At 29.2% G+C, this 27,735-nt stretch overlaps 1 protein-coding gene across 13 annotated transcripts in view; it reads right to left on the bottom strand.

The window, feature by feature from the left end:
- LOC106478902 (sodium channel protein para-like) overlaps positions 1-27,735 on the bottom strand; it is a 182,248-nt gene that overhangs the window by 32,894 nt on the left and 121,619 nt on the right. For 12 of the 13 annotated variants that reach the window (XR_002610019.1, XR_002610020.1, XM_022382610.1 and 9 more), the window contains 8 exons: positions 26,926-27,129; positions 22,251-22,613; positions 18,606-18,696; positions 14,908-14,973; positions 12,956-13,215; positions 7,042-7,215; positions 2,980-3,155; positions 1,951-2,125 (listed from right to left, as the gene is read on the bottom strand). Coding sequence is in view for 11 of the 13 variants with exons in the window: in XM_022382610.1 (XP_022238318.1) it covers positions 1,951-2,125; positions 2,980-3,155; positions 7,042-7,215; positions 12,956-13,215; positions 14,908-14,973; positions 18,606-18,696; positions 22,251-22,613; positions 26,926-27,129 (1,509 nt within the window). In the remaining 2 variants the exon portion in view is untranslated. The remainder of the gene's footprint in view (positions 1-1,950; positions 2,126-2,979; positions 3,156-7,041; positions 7,216-12,955; positions 13,216-14,907; positions 14,974-18,605; positions 18,697-22,250; positions 22,614-26,925; positions 27,130-27,735) is intronic. The other variant, XM_022382630.1, reaches the window with a different exon arrangement.

Raw genomic sequence — 27,735 nt, 5'->3', positions numbered from 1 at the left:
GTCATAATTAGAAAAGATAATTGTTTGTTTTACTTCTTTATTTACTGTTCTATGTTTTAAGGAAAATAAGTTTTTGAACTTATTTCTAAAAAGTAATAAATCTATATACACATATAATATATAATAATGGAAATTTGATTTTATTTACAGCCAAGACAGGTCACTTTGTAAAGACTAAATGTCAATTATATATTATTGGATACAGTAACATGAGAGCACATGTGCCACATCATTGTAACTTCTGTATTGTTAGCCAGGCACATATGAAAGGTAAAAAATACAAAAAATAATAAATATATATATATATAATGTTATGAGATTTAAGCTATTTAGTCTAAACATTTATGTTTTTATGTTATAATCTATTGTCATTGTAGAATGAAAGAGGCATAATTTATATTTATTTCCCAATTTTTTTATGGTGGTTACAAGATCAGTTCAAATCTACCGAACCCATACAGAGATTTGTTAGTGAAAATAACAGATAAAATTCAAAGTTTTTTCTTAAGAAACATTTGATAACTATCTGGACATTATAAAGATTTTGCATGTGAAATTTGAAAATCTTTTGATGCATAAAAGTATTTTTAATCTCAAAATAAAAATTACTTTGCATGTTGAATAGGCAACATGTGAAAAAAAGGCATGAGAAAAACACTGCTTAACAAACCTTAAGACTTAATAAAAAAAATTGATATCTTGCATATGAAAGCATTGTAATGTTTACTGATAATCTGCCAAATTTCATTAACATACGCTTACTAATTTAAAAGTTATAGCATAAAAAGCTATAACAAGCACAAAATGGTTACAAGGTTGGCCCAGGGACCAAGCCCATGCTGAAAGAGTTCATTTAGTTTTAGATAACTTATTCATGTCCTTTCAGCCTAAGCTTTTTTGAATATATGAAATACAAAACACATAGAGTAAAAAATACAATTAAACATCTATACCATGGGTGAAGCTTTGTCTCACCATGTTAACTTCTTAAGACATGTTCAAATTGAAACTATACTTTCCAAAATCTGAAAGCATCTTTTCTTCCAAAGTGATTTGAAAACTTTATTTGAGTGATGTTTTGACCATCCTACTGTGGGCATCAGAGTTAATATAAATTGTTACAAGTTTAAATAATACCATGATGCATGAGTCTTGATTCATTTCAGTTTACAAACTAACTTAAAATGTCAAAGAATATATATTTGGCTGTACTTTTACAAAACAAGGTACAGTAATTTGAAAGAAATAACTTAAAATAGTTGTTTAAATCATATGATTTATATACTTACATAAAATTCATATAATAATTAAGAATCAGAAGTTATGAATGTTATAAATATGGAAATATAAAAGTTAACATGGCTTATGTGCAACATGAATAAATCACTGAAGTAATGATAAACAAAATAGACACTGATAATTTGGATCAAATGTTGGGAAACTTATCTCCTTGATTAACATTACTGTAAGAAAAAAAATTAAACAAATTTTGAGTTATAGAAGAAAAACTGTTAACAGATAAATGGTTTTCTTATAATTATAAATTTACATGCATCTATAAAAAATGTCAGTATATTAAATATATATATATAAGAATATTTTAATAAAACACTAAAATTTCAAGTTGCTATGGTTGTAGATGCAATTACTTATCACTGAGATAATAGCTACAGTGAAAAAAGATGCACAGAAACATACAACAAAACCTGGTAAGAAATGCTACTACAAATAACTTTAGCTAGTATTAATGCTGCTCACTGACATCTACTATACAAGTTACCAATTATATCTACTACAAAATATCCATCTAATTGAAAATAGATATCATATAATAGTGTTATGGCTAATAAAACTTGAAATTACACAGATTCTATGACAACGAATTTTGAGCTCGTGACTTATGATTATTACAAATTATTCTACATATGAAAACAACTGTAGAAAACATACCACTAAGTTACCAATGACTACAGTTCCTAGGAAAAAAGGGATGCATGACCAGCCAGACACCAACAAACAATCCCACATGGACTCTATCCATTCTCCACACAGGACTCTGAACACAATCATGAAGGAATGCATAAAGTCTCTAAAATTCCAGCGAGGCACTTTCCCATCAATAAATCTGTTCAATGGAATATAATGACTTGCTTAGTTAGACATACATAATTTATTGAACTTCTGTTATGTTTATTCAAGAGTATTAATATAATTTATCTATTTTTAATAAAAAAATATTAAACGATTCGTAAAATTTACTAAAGAGGCTCAAACCCATTACTATGTTATCAATTTTTTTCTTAACTTTTTAAAACTTCGCCCTATGAAAGGCTCGAGCTTTAGAATATTTAGTTCAACTAATAAATTATTTTAATTTTGCTTTGCTTTTCTTTTATCACCATGCTATATAAACATGAACTGATCCAAGAAACTGTATTTATTATTTTTTATTAGAAATACAATATCATACTGCTTTGAGGTAAAAAAAAAAAATGTGAGAAAAAAGTTAAGATGAACCAAAGGATTAAAATGAGAATTACAGCTTTTATAATGATTTTTATGATCAATGAAGTCCCTTCTAAATAAGAGTGACTTTAAACGGTTGAGTAAAGTTTGTGTATATTTCATAATATCTACTATACGAGTTTCTTAAGTTGCAACAAGTACCAGCAACAAGTTCTTTAATATAAATTCTGCAAATTAAGTGAAATTTAGCAACACAACAATTAAGGAAATTTACAAAAATATAATTAATAAAGTATTTAAATGTGCAATGTACTTCAACTCTTTTTATTTCATACAGTATTTTGTTTTTGTGATGTTTCTAACCATTTTGTTTTTCTTTCGTTTTCAATTTTAAAATGACCAACAAACTATAAATAAAACCCTTATACTTTATAGTAAAAATAATTATATTGTTATGATGTAAGCTAATTTGTAATTACATAAAACCTAAGAAACATAAACATGTACACTTACAAATGTTTGTTTAAATCATAGTTCTTTCCAAAAAGCTGCATCCCCATAACAGCAAATATAAAGATTATGATGGCCAAAACAAATGTCAGGTTACCCAAGGCTCCAACAGTTTTGCCCATAATCGATATTAGCAGGTTTAAAGTGGGCCAAGACTTGGCTAACTTGAAAACTCGAAGCTGAAAGAATGAATATTCTTTGTTCTAAAGTATAAACTAAAACAACTAGGAATAGAAATTATGTTATGAAAATCATATAAACCAAAAAAATAATACATGTGAAATATTGATAGATGCTAATAAACACTCTACAAAAGAGGGTTTGTCAGGAATGAACAGTACATACCACTCCTTACTAGTAAATCACTGTTTACCCAGTCATTCAATAAAATGCAAATGAAGAAATACAGAAATTCACAGGTGAGTATATGTATACAAACATATATATATATCTGTCCCATCCTCTACGCTAAATTAAAACAATTAAAAAACAAGCTCAAAGCAGTTCTTATCATTCATATAGTTATCAAGCTTTCTCTTAAACTCACTTAAATTTACTGCCTTCACAACATCCAAAGGCCAACCACCCTTTTAGAAAAACAAAACTCTTTCAGCTGAAGATGACTCCTACCCTGCCAAAACTTATATTTGTATTCCCTATTCCTACCATTAAGTATGAAAAAAAGATGATGAATTAACACTATCAATTCCCTTAACAATCTTAAATGCCTCAATCAGATCCCCTCTAACTCTCCTTATATAAAAAACCCTCCATCCCAGACACCATTCTAGTGACCCTCCTCTGAACCCTTTCCAAAAAATCAGTGTCCTTTTTAAAGTAAAGAGCCCAAGACTGAACACAATACTTCAAATGTGGCCTAACCAATGGGTCTGTACAATAAAATTATAGTGTCTTTAGACTTGTATTCAATATTTTTGTAGATACAACCGAAAATCCTATTTGCCCTACCACTAACAACAGTACACTGCTTGGATGGCTTGAGAGACTCATCAACCACTACACCAAGATCCCTTTCTTATATAACACTTTAAGTTTATTCCCAATCAAATTATACTTATAATTCAAACTATGATAAGCTACAGGTATTATCTTGTAGTTATTGTAATAAAAACCCATCTACCATTTATTCTCCCAACTCACTAAATGATCTAAATCCTTTTGTAAAGCAGCAGCAGCATCCTCTTCACTGCCAGCAACACCCAAGACATTAATATCACCAGCAAATTTAATTTATCGACCATTCCTTCATCTACGTCATTGGTGTAAATGCAAAAGAGCAAAGATCCTAAGAATGAGCACTGAAGTACCCCACTTGTGACATTAATACAGTTTGACTGAGCTCCATTTATAACGACCCCTTATTTTCTTCCATCCAGCCACTCTTTTATCCAGTTAGCTAATGTATCCCTCACACCCATAGAGATAATTTTTTTACAAGCCTTTTATGTGGCACCTTGTCAAATGCTTTCTGAAAATCCAAATACACCAAATCTAAACCCTTAACCTCATCTATAAGGCAAGATTTTCCCATAGTGAAACCATGTTGACTATCCAATAAAATTCTAAACTTTGTTAAATGACTTTGTAAAACATCTTTTATCAGACTTTCGACAACATTTCCCACACCTGATGTAAGACTAATAGGCCTATAATTACTGACAATTTTCATCAGCTCTCTTGGAAAGAGGAGTAGCATTAGCCAACTTCCAACCTGCTATTCAAGGACTTGAGTAGCAAGAGTAGCAAGTGGCTCATATATCCAATCCTTAACTCCTTCAAAACCCTTAAAGAAATATTATCTGGCTCAGGAGACTTATCATTCTTTAAACTTCCCATTTTTTCCCTAACAAGCTCAGAATTAATGTGATCATCTTGTCCAATCTTGTTTCCATCCATCAACTGTTCAAGATGGGAATATTGCTTAAATATTCATTAGTAAAAATTGAAGAAAAAACAGAATTTAATAACTCAGTCATCTCAGATAAAAGCCTTCCTATATCATTCCTTAAAGGTCCTACCCCCATCATAACAGTGTTTACTCTTCATGTATTCAAATAAATCCTTACTATTACTTTTTTTTTTTACAAACATCTTTTTTTTGATATCTTAATTTCCTGTTTGACCAACTTTCTTCATCTTCTATAATTTTCTAAATCTCCTGTCATACCATTCAATTTAAATTTTTTAATTTATGATGATTTTCTTTAATTTTATCCCTTATACCTTTTGTGAGCCAACCTGGTTTTTTTTTACTTGCAGCAACCTTTTACTTTCTATAAGGAATATGTTTATCTTGAATATATAAAGAGTTATCTTTAAAACTTTTCCACATTTGATCAGTGTCTCTAAATAACTCAGCTGCCCAATTCACAACAGATAATTCTTGATGCATCCCTTCAAAATTTGTAACCAAAATATCATTATTCCTGATCTCCATATGCTGATAAACATCAAATCTAAGACAGCAATGATCATTTACACCCAAATTTCCACACTCTCAACTATTTCTGTGTTAGAAGTTAATAAGTTTTAAACAGTTTCCAAAAACCTTTCTACCAATCTGTATGTCTGAAATTAAAATCGCCCATACTTATGACCTCATTAACAGCTGAAATTTTAGTCTCACTGTAAAGTTTCTTGTTAGTTTCATCAGTATTATCTGGTGGTCTGTAACAAATTCCAAATAAAAGTATTTTTCCTTTAAGTCTACTAATAGAAACCCAAATGGATTTGATCTCCTTGCTATTTTTTTTTATATCCTCAACTTCAACAGGATGTAACTCACATTTTACATATAAAGCCACTCTCACCTCTCTTTAATACTCTATTAAGTAGCCTGTAACCCTGTAGCCTGTTATATTTCAAAGAAATTTCTTTTATCAAAATCATTTACATTTAATCACGTTTTAGTTATTCCCATTATATCAAAATCCACCATTCCTACCAGTGTTCTAAAGTCATCTATTCTATTTCTTGTACTTCTAGCATTACAATAGTAACAATTAAGACTACTCTTAGAAGTACTTCTATGTTAATTTCCTGTGCTAAACTTTTCTCTACATCTTACTTTTCCATTTAGTTTATCCTGGCCTTCACCACTGTCTAGTATTAGTTTAAACTTCCCTTATGGCTGAGTTAATAGCCCATGCAAACAAGTCAGCCCGTACCCTATTTAAATGTAAACCATACATTCCAAAAAACTCTCTTCTCCCAATGAACTGATCCCACAAGTCCAATCAGTCAATCTTCTCATCCTTACATATTAACCTAAGCCTAGCATTCAGCCCTAATAATTTCACCCCACAATTAATTTTTGGCAGTATTCCTAACACAATTAAGTTATTGTCCTTTTCTTCATATGCCTTTAACAATCCCTTGTACTTATCAGTTAGCTCCTCTGACCTACCTTTCCATACATCATTTAGCCCCTATATGCAAAACAATAAACTGTATTGTTGCTAGCCTCCTTTATTATATCTTTTGTTCTATCTGTTATATCCTCCACCTGTACCTCTGGGTAGCATAATCTAATTCTTTTCTCCCTATTCACCCCACAGACTATCCTATCTACATGCCTTGTCAAAGAATCACCTAAAACAATAACCTCCTTTACTTTATCATTCGCATCCTTCTTTGTCCCTTTTGTTTTCCTTCACTCCAATAGTTCCACATCCCCAAAAGCCAAGTCTTAACTAGTCTTAACCATTGTATTTGTAGCCTGGGAATAAATACTCAACACTAAATACCAGTACCCTTTGAAAACACTGTTAAGCCTAATGGTTGAGAATCAAATATATTACAATATTTTATCACTACTTTATCTTCACACTAAAGTAATTAATATATTAATATATATACATATATATTCATACATATTAGTATGACTGGTATACCACAGCTTAAATGATAAAAAGAGATTGGCATAGCCCACTTACATCAATTAATTTAAGAATGGTTGCCAACGGATGTCACTATTTATGTAACTATGCAATTAAAAGAAGCAATACGTCATAAGGGATGGATTTCAAAAGATTTTATACATACCAATCTGAATGATCGAAGTACTGACAAGCCTTGGATACCAGATAAGGTTAGCTCCAATAGGGACAAGGCTACAATAATGAAATCAAAGATGTTCCATCCTTCCTTAAAGTAATTTTTTGGGCTCACAGCCATGAGCTTCATAGCAGCTTCTATTGCAAAAGTTGCGGTAAAGAACTGGAAAAAAAAATGGCAATCAAGAGTAGTAGGCTTAATAAAAAAATATCATCAACTTCTAGAACACATGATCACATTTGAATTATCTTTAATACTAGAGGGAAAATAATATATATACATATATTAAGTTTGAAAAATATGCAACTGCACATTTCGACAAAGTGCAAAAAAAAATCCATAATAATAACCTTTTTTTTTTCCTTATTAGAAAGAAATTTATCCCAAGTTTATTTAATAAAATTTGAGAACAATACTTAAACAAAAATCATATATTTAAAGCAAGCAAAAATGTACTATGCTCTGTCTAATGCTTACAAAAAACATCCAACATTTAATAACAGCCTCTTTTTTTTTGTCATATAAAATAAAATTTGGCTGTTTTGTATTAGGGTACAAAAAAAGTAATACTGCTTTAAAGCACTTTTAAATAATTTTCAGACTGATAATTTATATAACTGAAAACTGGCTATATAAGAGTTCTTTATCTTTGTAAAAGTTCACCATTTTGAGAGTCATTCTGAAAAACTGAAATTTGTGGAGACTTATTTATAATTTTAGTTTCTATTTGAAAGTAATTTGTTGAACATTTCAAAATTGTTAAAACAGAAACAATTAATCATTGTAGATTAAATCTTACTTCCTTGAGGTTAGGTACAGTTGTTATAGCTAACATATATTCAAATTAGAGCTTTCTGAAAAAAACATTTCCTGATTGCAAAGAAAAATAATGCATGCAAATCTAATAACACGTCATAGAATCAAGTATGAAGATTAAAAAATACAGAAGTATGTTAATTCATATTTTGTTACAATATGAAATTGTTATCTAAGTACACTTACCCTGGAAGATGAACTACTTACTCAGATGACCACACCTTAATATTTATTACAGTTTCTGCAAAACATGTGCATACAACCAATCAAGAAGATAACACTAAAGTAATTTTCACCTAATTCCTTTCAAAAAAAGGCAAATTCATGCTGATTCAAAAATAACACTCCAAGCAAAATTTGTGGTTTATCTAGGCAGAACCCTTGTAAGCCATGCACAGGCCTAGAAAAGTTTTTGCCTGCTTGTGCAAGTCAACTGGAATGTAACAACTTCATCAATCCAATACATTTGTCCTTCTTCAGTTGTCATGCTTCAGCTTCATAAATACGAATGCAAAAATAATAATTTGTGAAAACCAAAGCAAAACAAATGATACACTTATTTAGTGTTAATTCAATTCAAACTTTATGGAATATATATATATATATATAAAATGTCACTATCTTTATTAATTTCAAAGAAAAATCAAAGCCAAAACAAACAAAAAAGAACACATACTTGCTTCATGAAAGAAGAATACAAAAACAGAGATTAGTGCAACTGGAAAAAACAAAGAAACATATTCTTTATTTAACAAACTCTTATAACAATGCAAAAATATATCTTTAATTTTAAGTGCCGTTAAAGAACAAAAAATCAAGTGTAAAATTCACACAAAAAACACATATATATATTAGCAAAATACCATTTATAAATCTATTTTATGAAATATAGGTGCATATATTAAACAAAGTGATTAATAAAAATTAAACAAGTACAACTTATGTGATTATGTTCCATATTTTGAAATAGTTAACTCAATTCCCTTAAATTATTGCAGTACATTGTTTATTATAACTAAGTTCAACTAATTAAAGCAAAAATTAACAAACATATTATACTAATTTTTGCTTGTCTATCTGTCAAAACAAATTAAAAGTAAAATAAAAAACAGAGATGTTTATGATTTAATATTTTAAAATATATTTCATCATAGATAGAATGCTACACAGCCCTAAGAAATACAATGACAAAGATAACTTCATCTGGGATAATTATGAAGTGATTTAGATTATGGTGATTGAAATGTAATAAGATATCAACTGGAGGATGGTTACTGTCAGTTTATCAAGTACTCTTAATTTAATCCCTGTTTTGTACTTTTTCATAGGCATATTTCTCAAAATAGAATTAAAGCAGGAGATCCTTCTCTTTCTTCTACCTTATGCTAGTAGATTAGGTTAAAATTACACAACAAACAAATGATTATAATTGATGACTATTTTAATGACTTGTTATAAACAATTTGGTTTATTTTGGAAAAAAAAAATTAATTGTTACACATAATTTAGTTAAAATAAAGCTTAACATTACTTGTGTTCATGCCAGAGATCAATATGCTGCTTATTATTATTACCTTATTTATATTATTATGTTCAATGAGTTTAGTTTGGCACATTATTTTTGATTTTGTGTTTAGTAGAGTCAGGTTTTATGAGCTTCTGTAAATTGAATACTTTTTAAAAGATATTTTGATTAACTGCTATAATAATTTATGAAGGACAAGAAACTGTCTTTATTAAAAACAAAGCTGCACAATGCACTATCTGTGACGTGCCCACTGCAGAGATTAATACCAGAATCTTACAATTATAAGCTAACTGTTGAGCCAATGGTGGGGTCTCTCAAATATACATTTACATTACAAGAACTTGTATGTACAGTGACTGGCCAGTAGCAACTGATAACTTTACTAGAGCTCCAATCCAATATTGGCTCACAGATTTTGCCTAAAGATTAGTGAAAGTGGAAATTGTGATGCTTAAATGAATTGAATTTCAATGATTATGTTAAACATGGAAAATAACTGAAGTCCATGTAATGCTTGTCAAACTGATTTCGGACAGTACAAGAATATCAGGTTGTTCTCATTAAACCTTGGAAAAGCCCTTGATTATTAAGGTGAAAATGCAGCATTGTAGGATGAACATGAATGGAAAAAACAAAACAAAAGACTCACGCCATTTCACAGATAATAGCCATATATTAAAGTCTTTGAACAGCTAAAAAAATAATCTTTCATAAATAAGCTCCAACTAGCTGAGCATCAAAAGCCTCTAAAGTGCCTCTTTGGAAATTAGAAAGATCCTTTCACTTACCCACTGTTGTACAGAGTAACCATAATATGACTACATCTCAACATTAATACAACACAAATCATATGGCATACTCAGGTTATATAGAAAAAGTGGAGTGTTCAACTAATGCATGTGTGTGTGTGTGTGGGGCCTAAATAAAGTGGCCAACCAGGATATTTTCATTAAAATTGACTTTTTCTAAGTAAATATTAATTCTACATATATATTAATCTATTTATATAATTCAAAATGTAGATATATATGACAATGTGTATGTGTGTATGATTCTATATGCAGTACAAATTGTTTTGTTTTCATTTTTGTTAATAGTAATATAATTCTTGTGTTAGTTTTTTTAAGTATTAAAAGATACAGAGTGGTTCAGCTATATAGTATCACTCTTCCCTAAATTCCCTAATTTCTTGCTCAGTTTATACTGTAACATGTGTCAAGCTTCAGTAATGGTCAATATTACAGTGGTGAGTTCTTAACTTTAGGAAAAACAAGTTGAAATATTGAAAATAGTTACATTTTGCAGGTAGCCATTTTTGCTGGTTTACAAATATAAGCGGTTAGATCTCCGATATAAAAGTATTTAATGCTAATATGAATTTGATCAGACAGTAGTCCCTCTTAGATATGACCAACCTATCTGCCATGATAAAAAAAGTTGTGTCTGACAAGAAGTCGTTATTCAATGGATCAATAACGAGATAATGAACAACCAAGATCAAGCTGTGCCAATTGCTATTCCCAGGAGTTGAACATAATGGTTTATATATTGTATAGGTTATCAGATAATGTAGCAAATTGCATTAAAACAATTTAATGTTGACTAAAAATTCTCTAATTTCCATGTTTCATTTATAGATCAGGTATAACTTGGAACTGGTTGTTTTTGCCACAGCTTTGATCTACCTCAACATTCACATCACGTTTCTATATCAACACTTCGAGTTGGCAAATTAGAGCCTCCTCTTTCTTCACAGTGACTTCCTGTTCTCTCAGCTTGAAACATTCACAGCTTTCTCGGATGCCTTGAGGCATTCCATTAGCCATGCTTACTTCACACATTAGTCAAATCTGTAACTCAACAAACTGTGAGCTAACCTTTACACACATCCCCCTAGTAAATCCTAATCAACTTAACGTCTAGGCCACTACCTTAAAATCTACAACATTCACTAAAAGAATAAACCTTAATTCTCCAAGTGGGGCAAAGACAAACAACAGTTTCTGGCTGCCCCTTGTTACTTTTCAGGACCTGGAAGTTTTTAAACCAAAATACCTATGTATATGGACCAAGAAACTTTATTTGAACACCCCGGGGTACCAAGATCATATACTAAGCTGTGAAGCAATCTCGTTATGTGACCTCTTTGTTCCATACTGTATACACTGCATTCATGTGTCTCTATAAATTACATTATTGATTTGAAGAAAAGTCACTACAGAGAGGTCATTATTCGACCTTATGCCCAAAAATCATGGTTGTATGTTGCATCTGTCAGGAAGTCAAACATGGAATGTCAGACCAATGTAAAATCATCCCATGCATAAAAAAAAAAGACATATTTAAAAAGAACTTGTTATTGGGAGGGGTCTTATCCACGAGGGACTACTGTATTAGCATTAACATTAGCACTGTGAAAAAACACAAATTATATTAGCCTGTAGGATTTATCTACAGATACTAATGTAATAAACTTTCAGAAATTTACATACGTGAGACAGATAGAAATTTAGAGATGTGAATGAAAAAACACCTCATCCACTTTCTTACATTGTACCTTGTTTCAGCTATAATTATGTAAACATATGACTTACTGTGCCATTTACAGTTTGGGGTTGATATTTAATGACCAAATAGCTGTTAATTTTACTATTCCATAGCTAGTTTAGAATACAACTTTAGTCAAACATATTCTCATAATTTCTCCTATTTGTTCATGTTGATCCACATTACTTTGGTTCTGTCCCCTCCCCTGGGAGGACAAGCCTACCTTGAGAAGTGATGCAGAAACTTGTACAAATTGATACGAGTTATGGATTTACCTTTTCTACAAATCTTATTTTGAATAGTCTGTGACTTACATAACATTTGATTGTATTATATTGCACTTTAATGTTTTGTCTGAATCTTGGTAAATCAGAATTACCTTTGTCTTTGCCCTGTGCAGATGAGTGTAAGAAAGCCTCTCACACCAGCAGCCATAAACAGTATAAAAAACTGTAAGCTGGCCAATAAGTGTGAAAACTTACACAATTTTCGTGAATAAAAATTTTGTTTTACTTGTTCACTTCATGAGTGTATGTTTCTTTCCTTTGCTGTTCTAGTTCAATTTATTCTTCAGAAAACATTTACAGAATGTGTATTTTGTGAATACTTTTGAACTTATCTGTCAGTTATCATGGCTATAAGTGTTAATATGCATGAAAGCTGTTGCTAGAGTCAGTAAACTTGCCATGTCAACTGTATTTATAGTTATTATATGTAGTGCCTGGGTCAGCTGTTGTTAAGACAAATACTCAATATACTTCTGTCAGGTTTAATTAACGTCAACATACACACATGCAGTACCCACTATCAGTTGTTGTTAAAGTAAAAAAATTGTATTAACTGCAGTTAGGGTCAATGTCAATACATATCACATATTTATCAGTTACAGTTACGACAGATGTACAAAGTAACTGTGTTAGCTTCAGTTAAAACTATTCTGTATAATAGTAACATGCAGTTACTTGAATGAAGAAAAAACAAATTAGTTAACTAGATAACAGCACAACTTACATAGTTTCCCTTCTTTAAAACGTTATCAAAGTCTGGATCCATATTATCATGATCCATGGCCATGAAAAGAGTGTTAACAACAATACATAAGGTTATGAAAAGTTCCATAAAAGGATCAAAAACAATCAAGGAAATAATCTGCTGAAAGCGAATCCAACACCAACAACAGTCCCAAACACAAAAAATGTCAACGTATTTCAAGCACTCAGCTAAACATCTATCTCTGAACTTCATTTCCTCCCCTTCTTCCTCTTCTTGTTCTAGAAGAAATACATGTCATTAAATACATTTTCACTAATAAAATATGATTATTGCATTAATCAGAGATTTAATGCTTTTATATACTTCTTTATGTAAGTTAAGATAGAACCATATATTTATTTTAATCACTTGCTGTTTTAAAACAAAATAAAAATCTCACCACAGAATGTGCTGATATAGTGTCAATACTTATTTTACAATGCTTTTATTTCAAAAATCACTATAGCTAAACTATAAGCATAGATCACACCAAATTTTAAACTGGCAAGAATGTTTTTCCTGATTCTCAGAGAAACTGATCAATAAAATTTCAAGGTTACATTGTTGATATCATTTTCAGTAGTGTAGTACTAAATTTTAAAGTGCTGGAGCCCTGTCAAAGTTTGTCTTATGTGTGACGTCACCATCAGGATAAAGATCTCATATTTGAAATCTCATTTTCATTTTTGCAAATCCATTTTAATAAAGAAAATATATGAAGCTCTAATTATTTGAGACTATTTACATTAGATCTAAACTGAATACAAATATATTACCAAGAGAAAACACATAACTCAACTTTCTTTAAATTAAGCAGTGAGAAAAAATGTGACCTAATTTCAATGAAAGTAATTCATTTATGTAAAAGTACATATGATGTTTTGTGAAAAATCTGTACACGATGGAGAAAAATAGATATAATTTTCGGATTAAGCATATAAGATTACTGTAGAACATGTAAAAGCTTCAAGACAGTAAATCCATCAAGGCCTATGTAATAACCCTTTAAACAACTGTGTATGTTTTAAACACATTAAGTATAATTGTCAAATGTATTTTATTACATGTTTTACTACCATATTTACATCTTAATAACCATGGGATGTATAACAAAAACATTTCATCATTTTAGTGCTCTGACACTTGCTTTTGAGCCAGAGTTGTCACACAGTGTTTGATGCCAGCTGTGAAAGAGAGTAACAGAGTATGTACTGAGCAGCTTGAGAGAATTCTACCAATGGACAGGGGGATCACAAACAGCTGGTATTCTCTGATACACTGAGAGTTTGGTTATGAAAGATACTTAATTTCAGGTGTAAACTGAATAATTTATTTTTCATGTACACAGTTTTAGTTTTGTAAGTGTCAGAACCCATCTTCAATTTCAGGTAGTGGAGCAGTGTTTTAGCAGCACTACATTCCTGGTTAAGTTTAAAACTAAATAACATAAATTCTTAGTTTTTTCTTGTAACTTATAATGAATCTTAAAAATCTCGCATTTTTACACAAATTAGTTTAACCTGTATTGAATTTCACCAAGTTGCTATAATACTTTAACAGAAATCTATCACCTGTTTTTATTCCAGTTTTTGTGTGATGCACTTTGTCTTAAATCTAATGCAAGCAAGATTATAAGATGATTATTTTTGACTCTGGTGTAACTTGCCTTACTTCAAGACTGTTTATTGTTAACTTTACAAATAGGTTTCAATAAACTATATTAACTGTATTAACAAAACAATTTTGCTGACTCACTCTAGTTAGAAAGAATTTAGCCAACCTTAGAAAAAGCTAAAAGTGGCAAATATAATATTGACTAGCAAAGCTTCAAATGAGAGAACAAGCACAAAACATAGGTGTATATCTTTATCCATGTGTACTATCTGTATGCCATATTATTCAAAATTGCCTATCAAAAAACTTGTATTTACCTTGGTCACTTAATTTGCTTTGTCTTCCTGCAGCTTGCTCAATGATATCATTCAAAACCATCACATCTTTAAAAAAAAAAACATATCAAATTTAGATTAAAAATATCTTAATTGATAGTACTTTTAATATATCAAGTTTCAAAACACTATAATACACTGTAGTATTTCTTGAAATAATGATTTAAAACCAATCTCAAGTTTATGTGTGAGCTAAGCCAATAATTTACTTCAGAAATATGGTGCCTAGTTAATCACCCAAAATCTTAATTGTCAGTGGTGTACTTTCTGAATATCAAAACAGTAAACAAATGCAAAAATGGGGTAGACAATTAGAAATTTTGGAAAACAAAAATGTGCATTTTAAAAGAAATGTTTTATTAAAAGAAAGCTCATAAAACTTTTAAAATAACACTATTAAAACTGCCTATGGTTCTCATTGTATTTGTACTTTAATTTAAATGCACAATACTGATCAGATACAGAGAAGAGGGATACTAAAGAACAAACATTTTAAATAAATTCATAGATAAAAGTAAAAAATGTCAACTATTATCATGTTTTAATTATATTTTGGAAAAGTGAAGTAAACATTGTACATGATGCAAAAGTTTGTACTTCATCATTATTCTCATGCCACTATATTTTGTCTAGTTTATCAATCCAGAATCTACCACACTGTAAGTTATATACAGCAAAAATTTGTAAAAAAATAGGAAATTTGAACAAGAAATATATAAAACAAGTAACTATTTGGTCTGTGAGAATATGAAAACCTACTGAAGAGGGTTCAGAGGAAGGTTACTAAGATTATTCTGGATATGGAAGGGTTGGTTATAAGATCTCTTGTTGAATATAGAAGACAGTTTAGTGTATTAGTTATTATTTAGTTCATTTCGTGATATTATATTTAATTATTATTATCTAGTTTTCATAATGAGAGTGTCAAAGTTAATTAGTTTGAAGGTGATAGTTATAATAAATTTTGTTACATAACTCAGTAAGAGTCATAAGTTATATGTGTAGTCCAACTGTTGTAAATTGACGTTACATTATTCAAACCTTCTGTACATTTGTCCTTGTCTTAAGTGAATATTGTTACATTATAGCACCTCATCATTTGTAGAAAGGTCTAGGCCTTAGTTGGACAATGTATATATATATTGGGTGACAAAATGAGTGCAAGTTAAGTGAAGTTAATTCAGAAAAACTTAAGTTAGTGAAATTGAAGTTAGACTGTGTGATTGTTAGTTTAGCCATAATGGGTGATATTCTAAAGTGAGTTTCACAGTTTAAGAGAGATAAGGAGAAATAATTTGTCTTGTTGAAGAGTGTTATAAAGTAATTGAACCTGCCTGTGTAGACTTTGATGAAAGGAGACAATTATTTAAAGTTCTGGATACAACTGTGGTAACCCACGGGGTGACATAAGTGAATCTATCGCAGATTGTGTAGTAAGAAACAGAGTAAAGAAAAATAATTTATCTTGCCAATTGAGTTCTAAGGTAACTGAACCAGCTTGTGTAGACTTTTGACAAGAAAAGAGAATTATTTAAAGCTTTAGATATAACTTTGATTACCAATAGGGAAACAATTTTTTTTACATATGTTTGACTTGTTTTGAATATATACACATTATTTTAAAACAAGTGCATTGTATGCTGTCCATTTATTGTTCAAATTTATCGCCAACAAGTCACAGACATCTACTATAAAAGAATCCCATACATAGGATTGATTATAATACCTCTTAATTTATTTTCTCTTGAGAAAAGAAAAATAACTGGTGATCTTATTGAAGCTTACAAGATTATATGGGGGATCAGTAGGATAAAGGCCTCTGATGTATTTATATTATACCCTAAAAACAAAAAGATACAAAGACATACATTTAAAAATTGGAAAAGACATCCCAGGCGTGTTTAAGGCATTTTTACTTTTCTAACAGTGGTCATTGGCATATGAAATGAGTTGAACCTTTGGCAATAGAAGAAGCCTGGAGACAAGCAGTTTAAAAGAGTTTAAGAGCGAATAAACATATTCATGAAAAATAAAGGGTGGGTTTAAATTTTTAATTTCTTTAATGGTGGATATACAAAGACAACTTTATAAAACCAAGTGGTCCTTTGCTTTCCATATATTAAGTAACAGAATTGACTCAGAACAAGCAGTTCTATTGCAAGTGCCACAAAATAAGTTTAAAAAATAAGAACACATTTATTACTCTAATTCTGCATTTTACCAGTGTTTGTTTCAAAACTTATGAAACAGAAAGCCTTATAACTGCAATTTAACTGATTTTTAAATTTATTTCTTAACAAACAGTATGACCTGTAATTCCATTGAGGATGGTCAACAAGGATAGGTTTTTGACATTACTTACAATGTCAACACTACTAACTTATTAAATTCACATTAAACACTTACACTAACTTCCAATACCAATAATAAACATAAGCAAAACTAGTTTACAATTTCACTAAATAAAATAACTGCCTTAAGTTTTAGCTATTGGAATGAGAGTAGCGTGGCAGGATACTAAGAAGTGAGACCAAAGTTTGAATAGAGTATATTGATTAGAGCTTTTTGGAAACAATACATTTTTTAGAACCAAATATTAAACCATCCACTGTCTTCACTTTGAGTAAGTTCATATTGGGGGCATTTCAGCACTAGCAGATACTTCTTAAGAGTAACAAACATTATGACTTTAGTCATCTTTCTACAATGAACTGAAGAAAACTAATTGTTTCTAAAAAGTTTCTAACGATTGCATTTGGATACGTGAAATGTGAAAGAGACATTTAGCTTTGGGACTTCAGGAAATTTTATTTGGTAGGCAAATTTAACAGTTAGGTAGTCAAATAATTTACCTGCCAATTAAGTGCTAACTTTCCAAATGTAGTTTTAAAAAAATTTCCAAATCTGAGGAAAAATATAGGACTTTCATTATTTGTAATTTGTTCACATTATTCAAATTTATATCTCATTCTATCCTAATTAATAATTTCATTGATTCCACTGAATAGTAATATATTTAATGAAATGCAAAATCACACAGTCATAACATAATCAACTTTGTAAGAAATACGTACACAAATTCTAACTACATGTATATTTCAGTTGAAAACTGTTGTAACTAAATAAAACTACATTTAAATTTCCAATAATAAAGTTCAAGTTACTACATTATAAATTATTATTCAAGTAAAATGAAATAACCAGTGATCCACTTATCATCTAATTTAGTTAATAGTATTGCACATGTGGCTTTAGCATGTTTCTAAAAAAGTAGTTCTTTACAAATGTAATGATAGTTAAAACTGCAATGCTGTTTATTCTGAGCTAGAAACAATAACAATACTGCATACTGTAAATATTATTTATAGTTCAAATACATGAAACATTTATAATGAACAAGTATCAAACATTATTGTTACATTTTACACAGAATTTAAATATCTATGTTGGACAACAGCATTATCTGGAAAAAATGAATACATAAATAAAAATAATCAAACTAATTTATCACTATATCTAATACTGTTCAGTAGTACCAAAATATAATTGTAAAAAAAAAGGATCTCTGTGAAAAAACATCTTATAAGTGAAAATGTTTTTGATTTACCTTATTATATTAAATAATACATATTCAGATTTTTTTCAAAATAGAAAAAATACCATTAACTCACAAATATTACCTTTCATATCCACAACAGTCTGTTTCTGTGCTGCATCATCATCTGTCTGTTTTGGTTTTGTTATGCAGTCCTCACCTTCAAATGGAGGATCCTGCATGATGGTTATATCAGGATGAGATTTAGAAAATTGGATAATGTGCTTTAAAATTCATGAATTATATGCTTCTTTGATGAAAAAAAATCAATTTTAAATTACTACTATATGAAATAAATATAACTTATGTTTGCCTGGACCTCAAATTTTTCATGAAGTTTACAACTCTGGCTGTTAAATGAAACATTTTAAGAGGTAATCCTGAATAAAAATAACAGATAACTATACAACAGAAAATATGATGATTAATGTGTAGCAACTAATTGAATAAATTGTTTAACATAATGATCATCATGGTAAAAAGACACTGAATTCATAAAAAAAAAGTATGCATCAAATTGAAAAAATTGAACAGGAAATTAATCCCAAAATGATAGCAGAGAATTATAACTGTGTAAAATATATGATACTGGTATACTTTTCTTATCAAGTTTGTTCATGGTTTTATTCTTAATAAATAGAAATTCGATTTTTCCTCATCCAAATAACCTTAGATATTTATTACATTCCACATGTTGCTATTATATAAATTCACTTGTAAAATACTAAAACACTTTTAAGATATATTTCACAATAAAACTGTAACAACACTTTTGTTTCCAAATCAGTGCAGTTAAGTAATAAAATGAAAGTAAACACTTATCCTTAAAGTTATAAAATGTTTAGGTTTGTACAATTTTATATGTTAAATCGAAAAACTAAACATTAAAAAACAGAGTATTTCTGTTCTGTGTTTATAAGGCAACTAAATTACAAGTTCTTATATACGTACAATAGACAGTACTGAAAAAGAGACAAAATCAATCTCAGTAATTTATTAAATATAATTCTAAACCTATTCTGTGATATTTTCTCAAACCAAACAAGCAATGATATTCTAGCTAAATTTACAGTGAAGTCAAGCAACTAAACCTACAAAATTCTACAATCCAATATCTTGCACTATACACAAAACATTACAACAATCCAAGTCTATTAAACAAAGGGAAAAACATGTCAGTCTATTCTACAGTCTTAAAGGAACAATACAATTAAAACTTCTCTAGCTATGGGAAGAAATTCAATGGGTTCACAGCACATATATATATATAATTATGAACATTTTAACATACATTTATTTGAATTTTAATACTACCATACTAACTAGGTAAAGTTTGAAAAAGCTAAAAGTAAAACTATTAGGTAAACTGAAACTGTTTATGTGAAGTTTTTTTTAACTTTTGAAAACATGTTCAATGGATTTTATCTAAGGAATATGGCAGTCACCTTTTTCAACAGTAAAACATAACCTGGCAATATTAAATACAAGTAAGTTCTTTAAATACCATGTAATACTACATAAAATTAAATATTATGTATGTAATGGAGGCTTTCCATATTCTTTAAAAATTATAATTACATTTCTCTACCTGATGATGCAAAACTAATGATGGCAAAACAATTTTATTGTATGGTGTTTTTTCTATCTCATTATAGCTATTTTTAATCTTTAATTAACAAACACTATACAAAACTTATGTAACATAAAATTTTATGATAAAATCAAGGCAAGTAAATAAAAGCAGAGAGAGATCACTTTGTAAATTATTGATAAGAATGATTACTAAAAAAAATTTAAAAATCTTACCTGTCCTTGTTTATAAGCACGAATCACAATAATGTCAAAAAGTATGCGTATTTACATAATATTAGCTATTACAGAAGAATTCTCTAGCTTAACACTTCGTAACACAAAATTAAATAATGTAAACCCACTCAGGATTATGAAATGCTTCTAAAGTAAACTTAAATGTTTTACTGTTTGTATCTAAAGAAATAAAACAATATTTCAATAATAATAGTTAACTTTTACAGTTGTAGAATAAAACAAAAAACAGGAAGTTTAATTTTATAAAAAAATTATTAAAGTGAAAAATAGCATTGTTATCTTTCAGATGTGATGAGACTGCCACTAACTAATTAGATAATTAAATTACAGGATATTTTTTTTATGAAACTCAGTGATGACTCAACAGAAGTTTTATTGAATCTCTGAAAAACAAACATCTATACATCCCAAGCATATCCCTGAATTCTCGCATAATAAAATGCTTTGATCACAAAGTATCTTAATTCTATAAATGCTGTATTACATTAGTTACTGTCAGAGTAATCAGATATGTAATACATCTAACTTACATGCAAACAGTCATGAGCTAAAGGCAAATGGAACAATTATTCTTCTACTTGAGGGTGTGTTTGAAACTACTACAAATTTTTACAATGTGGCAGCAATGGTCTACAGCAAACATGGCAAGCAATATTTTATTTCTTTTGAAAAAAACTGGAATATAATCACAAATGTAGAACTGCTCTTCAAAATTAAAAGGAAGTATAAAGTTTAGTATCAAAACATTTCCATTTATTACTATACAAAAAATTATTACTTTGGTTTCACTAACTAAGGTATGCTATGTAGATCAAAATATTATGCATTTAAAACCTTTTATATTACTGTGACTTTTACATGTTTTTAAAGAGTGTAAATTTTTCCAGTTTAATTTTACCTTTTTTTTTCAAGAAAAATTTCTAACTATTCACAGTAACAAATACCTATCATTACATTTAATGGAAGATTTACTATAGTTCAAACTTTATTAAGAAATCTATTACAACAACTTCCTTTTTACAACAAAGTATCAGAAATATTACCATTTTCTCAAACAGGTCTAGTATTATAAGGAAACATGCACATGCACTTCATGGCATCTTTTTCAAACAAATCATGCATAATGCAGTAAGTAATCTTCTAGCAAACAAATTTCCTGATAGGTTTTGAATTCATTAAACTTTTGTTAAATTGATTCAGAATGTACATATAGTGTTGTTCATTTCTGTTTTAAAACAATAGACATATTTGAACACACTAAAACAAATAAAATGAATTATTAAAAAGTTAGTGTGTAATATTTATTAAACATCTGTTAGTCACCATGAAATAAAGAAGAAAGCAGGCAATAATTTGGTTCCTAAATTAAAGACAGAAAAAAGTTTAAACATTAAAAGTATTATGTTAAGCATATACCAAAGTTAAACCTCTTTTGAATATCAGAAGGTATTTCCCCACCCTCTCCCCCTTAGTTATCACATACCTAGGAAAGCACAGATCTTGGGTGCCAGTGAAGCAACCTGTGAAATACTACAAGTAAGAATTAGCATGCAAGCATATTAAAAAGAAGAAAAATATCACTCAGGAAAAAGCAAATTGCAGATTTGAATGAATGGCCCAGTAACAAAACTAAAATCAAAAAGCACAACATTATTTTGTTATTATTTTATTTTTCAGCCATTCAGGCCTCATCACTGAAAACAGACTATGACTTTTAAAAACTTCACACCAATAAAATTTACATCATGCATAAAAAATAATATTTACATTCATTTTAGTTCTTGATTTCAAATACGTGCTTTTTAATAATCAGGCAATTCCATTTTTGTGTTGGAATGAATTTTGAAAGAAGCAGAGGTAGCGATTAAAGTAATTAAACATTTAAGAAATGGACAACAATAACCTCATGAACATGTCCTTGAAGGTTCTTTGAGCGAGATCTCAGTTGGCTCTCCTTTGTGACATTTTTGTTAAACATGTCACCGTGGGAGGTGTAGGAGATCCGAGAGGAATGAGAGGTATAACTTGAGTGTCGTGAATTCAAGTTGGTGAACATAGGTACAATTATGGCACCATTCTCTTCAGACATGGGTGTTACAGCATTGCTATCATCTGCATAAGGAAGATGCTCTTGTGCATCTCTGTACGTTTGAAGAACCAAGGGCTTCTTGTCTCCAAAGCGACGACCCCCATTACGCCAACTGAACTGACTTCCTCGGCTCCCTCTACGCAGGTTAAAAGGTGAGCCAGGAAGACTAAGGCTGGCCTGGAAAGTGAAAGGACCTCTAGGTTGAAGACTCTTAATATAAGGGGTGTGTTTTCCTTTCTGTTTAAATCTCTGTAAATCTTAGTATTTTTGTGATTTTACAAACTGTCTGCCATTTGTTCATTCATATTAAAGATAAAAAAGTATTTACCTTAGAATTACCCTAACTTATTAAAACTTTTGAAATTTCTTAGAATTCATTGGGCCATTTCATTCAAAGTCTGCTCAGAAGAGAGCAGAGATAGAATTCAGGTTCAAAACTGGAAAAGAACATCAGATTGCCTGATGAAAGAAAACAAAAATGCTATAAAAGAGAATAAAGATTTTTCTTTAAAGCCATCATTTATATTACGTTTTTTGAAAGAATTATTGAAATTAATCAAAAACAGCTTCAACATCATGATGTTAATCCTACAATTTCATTTCTTCATTCCAAAAGTAATCACTCAAATAAATATTTTCCCAAAATATTATACAAAATCTTATGACTCATTGTTTTAGTACATTTTGATATGCAATTATGAGACCTGTATGAGAATATTAAATTCACTGATGTTCTTTTAAGCCAGAATGATGAGTGCTTTGTGCACTTATTTACACTAGTGTGCACAGTGCACAAAGCTACTGTAAAATATACATGACCTGTCTAATTGTACACTTTAATTACCTCTTTCCTAATTTATTATGATTGCTTTAATTTCAAACTTAATGTGGGCTACATTAAAAGTATTTCTAAGTTTCATAGTTACTCAAAATTAGATGTCAATGGAAACATCTGTTATGAAAGTTTGTAGCCAAGAACTCTTTGTCAGCATAGAATATTATTTATTTAAAATTTCAATAAAGTTTGTTCTAAACAACTACTATTTGGATAATTATCCCAATTAACTTTTAATTGAAACATTCTGACAACTGGAAGACATCAAAAGATAAACAAAATATATGCTAACAAAAATATTTAATCTATTGTAAGTTTAAATCTACATACTTAATCCCTTCCATAACAGGCTTTGTTCCAGAAATGAGCTAAAAAAAAATCAGGTTTTTTCTTTTGCTTTTTGATAGCCTATACTTATATATTAATGAAACAAAAGTTATTTTATGATCTCTTACTATATTTCTGCACCAAATATACATGATAAATGAATGTTAAAAATCTGGACTTTTATGTGATATGTACTATTTCAATGAAACTACAGTATGGAATAGGAATGTTTTTCTCTAGTATTTATTATACATAATTCAGAATAAATCTGATAGAGATCAGCACAAGCAGCATTTTCAATGCCATCTAGTAAGCACTATTTGTAATAAATGATAACATGCAAAAAACTTTGAGCAAATAATTAAAAATACAATGAAAAACAGTTTATCCAAATCATCATGAGAAACATTTTTTGAAACATGAAGAGAACCCAAGATATCTTGGGCAAATTATGGAAGGGGTTAAGAAATTTGTAAACAATAAATGGTTCTTAAAGACATACTGATATATTTGCATAAACTATCTTAAGGTCATGTATAAAATACAAGACTCAGAAAAGTCTGCAGCTGTGTACTGAATAAAAAGAATGTAACTATAAAATTTAGAGAACAAATTTTAATTTACCTTTAAGGATGCCATACAGCTAGAAATCAAACTTTTTAAAAATACTGTTTTATGAATATAAACATCTCTCCAAGTTGTCAAAGTTTCTACATTTTGTAAGCTCCATAATATAGTCTTTGGCAGAAAAAGAAAGCTAATTATCTTAAGTATTACCTGTTATTCAGAACATGTCATCATCTTAACAGCAAAAAATATATAAAATGTCATTAAATGTCATCTCAAACAGCAACACTTAATAAACATAAATAGACAACAATTATATTCTGCAAATACCTGCAAGTATACTATTTACAATAAAACAAGGCTGTTTTGTATAGCCTAGATTAGTTAGAGTGAGCAATGTGTATTGATAATTATTGAAACAAAATGCGATAAAAATTTAAAAGCTAAATTCATCTAATGTCCTCTAATAAAGCTAAAATTTTACATAAAGACACTTACTAGGATCACCTAACAATTTCATAGCTACAAAAATTTCAAAATATTAAATTTTGCCAATACATCAGGGTTGTATTAATCTTTGACGGCTCCCTGTTCAAGATATAAATTCCTGCATTCCACCTCAAAAAATCTAATCTATTCTTGCCTTCAAAGATGCAAACTCATGCCCCTATGGTGTGCAGGAGCACTGCTCACACTACTCCTAAAATGGCCTTGATCTATATTGTTAATTAATAAATAAATATGTGCAGATTATGAAAGATGCTCAGAATAGATTTGAAAATAAGTTTAACATATCTGTGAACAGATGTCTTGGTGGTACTGCTTGAATGTCAATCCAACTTAGGTTTTAAATAAATGTGTTATATTGCAATAAAAACACATGCAGATAAACAATAATGTTTTGCTGTTGTGATTTAGCAACATGTTTCTATCTCTTAAATTACACAAACCAGCAAAACTATAGTTATAAAATCACTTCAGCTTAACACAAAATGTAACAACATGTGTTAAATGTACTTGACTGATTCCAACTATCTAATGATTTATTTCTCACGTCATGTCATCTACAAAAAATATTTCCCATTTCATTCCTACTTATTTTGTTCCAACCATTAATATTCAATTTTTTCATCCATTGGAAGCTCTTTTTAACATTTGTAGTGTATGATAAAATCTCACATACAGTAATAAATCTTGTTAAAAGTAATAAGATTTTTTTTCCAGGTACCAATTCAACAAAAGGAAAAAACAAGGGTATCATTATAAGTGATTTTTTTTTTTGATTTGTAAATTTATATTATTGTTTTACCAGAGGGAGTATTGACATAGGATGATACACATAACTTATGTTTAGGAAATTATTTGAATAGTATAAAATGTGAGATACGGTCACAGGTGATTAATGATTTGTGAGTCTATTACAATGGATGATTCATTCTTGATTTTGGCATATTTTTGTCAGTTTGTCTGTTAATCAATTAGTTTGGTTTTGAGAATAATGAGTTTGTGTTTTAACAAAGAGGCTTATAATAAAATGCCATAAGTAGTAGAAAAGTAACAAGCAAATGCATTTGTTGTTTTAGTGTATGCTGTGAACTTAGGCCTATCAGTGAGTATTAGTTGATATACCTGAAAAATTGTAGTAAAAGAAATAAAATGTTTTAGTTATGATTCAGTGGACTGGACTCTACATTATTCTTTTTTACCAAATAATCTAAAAGAATTTCCTGTCTAACAACGGAAACATTACAACAATATTATAGTGCACCATAATGATTATTGGGAAAGTTATATAAGCTATAATATTAAGAATTTATATTTATCTTATTTGTTTAAATTCTTACTATATTTTTAAAACGTTTCTGTTAATTTTTAAAATTCTTAATATTCAAACACTGATATATTTTTATAATTTCTAGCATTACATAAATAGTGACATATCTTTGTAACACTAAGTATATTAAACTCATATTAAATATAAAACCATTTCATGACAAGTCTGAAAAATTAATTCTGACAGTGAAACTTCCATATAAAGAGTAATATAATTCTATACTGGGTTACATTTAATTTTTACTACTGGCCTCGCTTGGATGGTAGGAGCCAAAATTAGTCAAAACTATTCTTAGCATATAAAGGAATGATTTTTATTGTTACCAAATACAAGATTCATATTTTTCATACTACACCTAGTAGACTGGAAGGTTAAGAAGATATGAATGTTAAATTTAGAAGTAACGTAAAGGATGAATAATATAAACAAAAAAATACTCTAGTGATATACTGTTCACACCTTTTATAGATTTGCCTCAATATTCATAACATTTTCTTCCAGCAGAAAATATTGCCTTTAAAAGTTAAGTTTTAATAAATGCTAATTATATTAATTATTTCTAATTCTCCATTAAGAGAGAGAAAAATGAGCTACCACGTGATTCAGTGATAAAAATAACCAGATAGAAAATTTATAGGAATAGAAGACTAGCTTCTAAAAATGCATTTTTTTTCAAGATTTTTAAATTCACGCAAGAAATATAAACTTTAACATTTTATATTAAAGCGTAATCCATAAATTGAGTAACACTCAATCAACAAATTATGATTCTCCATTTCTTCAGAAATTAACAACTTTGGTAAAACAAATTTATATTTTTCTATAAATTATACTTTTAATTAGGTGTTATACAAACTTCTTACAATTTGTTATATCAAGAATATTAATATATGTAGCTAGTAAGAAAATCAGTGAATAAGAAGTACCTTTCTGATTTTACCATTTATTCGAGGCTTTAGCTCATACATATTCTCACTTTCTGCACTCTTTATGCTAGCTCTCTCTTTCATGTCTTTTTCTTCAGTCATTTTCTCCTGACCAACAAAAAGTTCATAAGACCGACATGAAAACTCTGATGGACTGTTTACAACATTGTCACCCTTTCTTCCTGCAGCCTCTTCTTCGTGTGCCTGCAATTCAAAAGATTGAGTTAAAATTTATCTCATTCAAACCTCTTGTTAAGAAGAAAATCTTTGTAAAATAACAAAAGACCGAACTTCAAAAAAGTAAAACAAAAGCAGATAACCATACCTTTGACTAATTTTATTAATAGTTTTTGACAATTGCACACAAAAAGAAATACAAAATAGTGAAAAAAAACAACATAAACTCTTTTTTCAAAATATTAATACTCATCAGTTCAATTCTGTTTATTACTACTTACATTTTAATACCCAAAAATTGAGGTTTTAAGTATCTAAACAAAGGATCTTTAATCACTGAATTTTATTTTTCTAAGCTACAAGGAACCAAATTTATAACAGTCCTAAATCTGTTATTAATCTGATTGTACTCAAACATTTTAATTCAATAAACTGTAGATGTATGAGAAACTAATGTGTTCATAAACTTTCATATAATACACATATAATATAATAACTGAATAAGAAAAGGTTAAAATTAAACAAATTTGAAAAGATAAAAATTATCCTTGAACAAAATTCATCAACTACTATTAATAATATTTGTACTTCTTTTGAAGTTATGAACCATTACAAAAACATTCGAAAGTACGT

The sequence above is a fragment of the Limulus polyphemus genome, unplaced genomic scaffold, assembly GCF_000517525.1.
Source record: "Limulus polyphemus unplaced genomic scaffold, Limulus_polyphemus-2.1.2 Scaffold12, whole genome shotgun sequence".
In the NCBI taxonomy this organism is placed as follows: domain Eukaryota; kingdom Metazoa; phylum Arthropoda; class Merostomata; order Xiphosura; family Limulidae; genus Limulus; species Limulus polyphemus.
The sequence above is the reverse complement of the archived record's forward strand: the minus strand, read 5'-3'. Positions and strand labels throughout refer to the sequence as shown.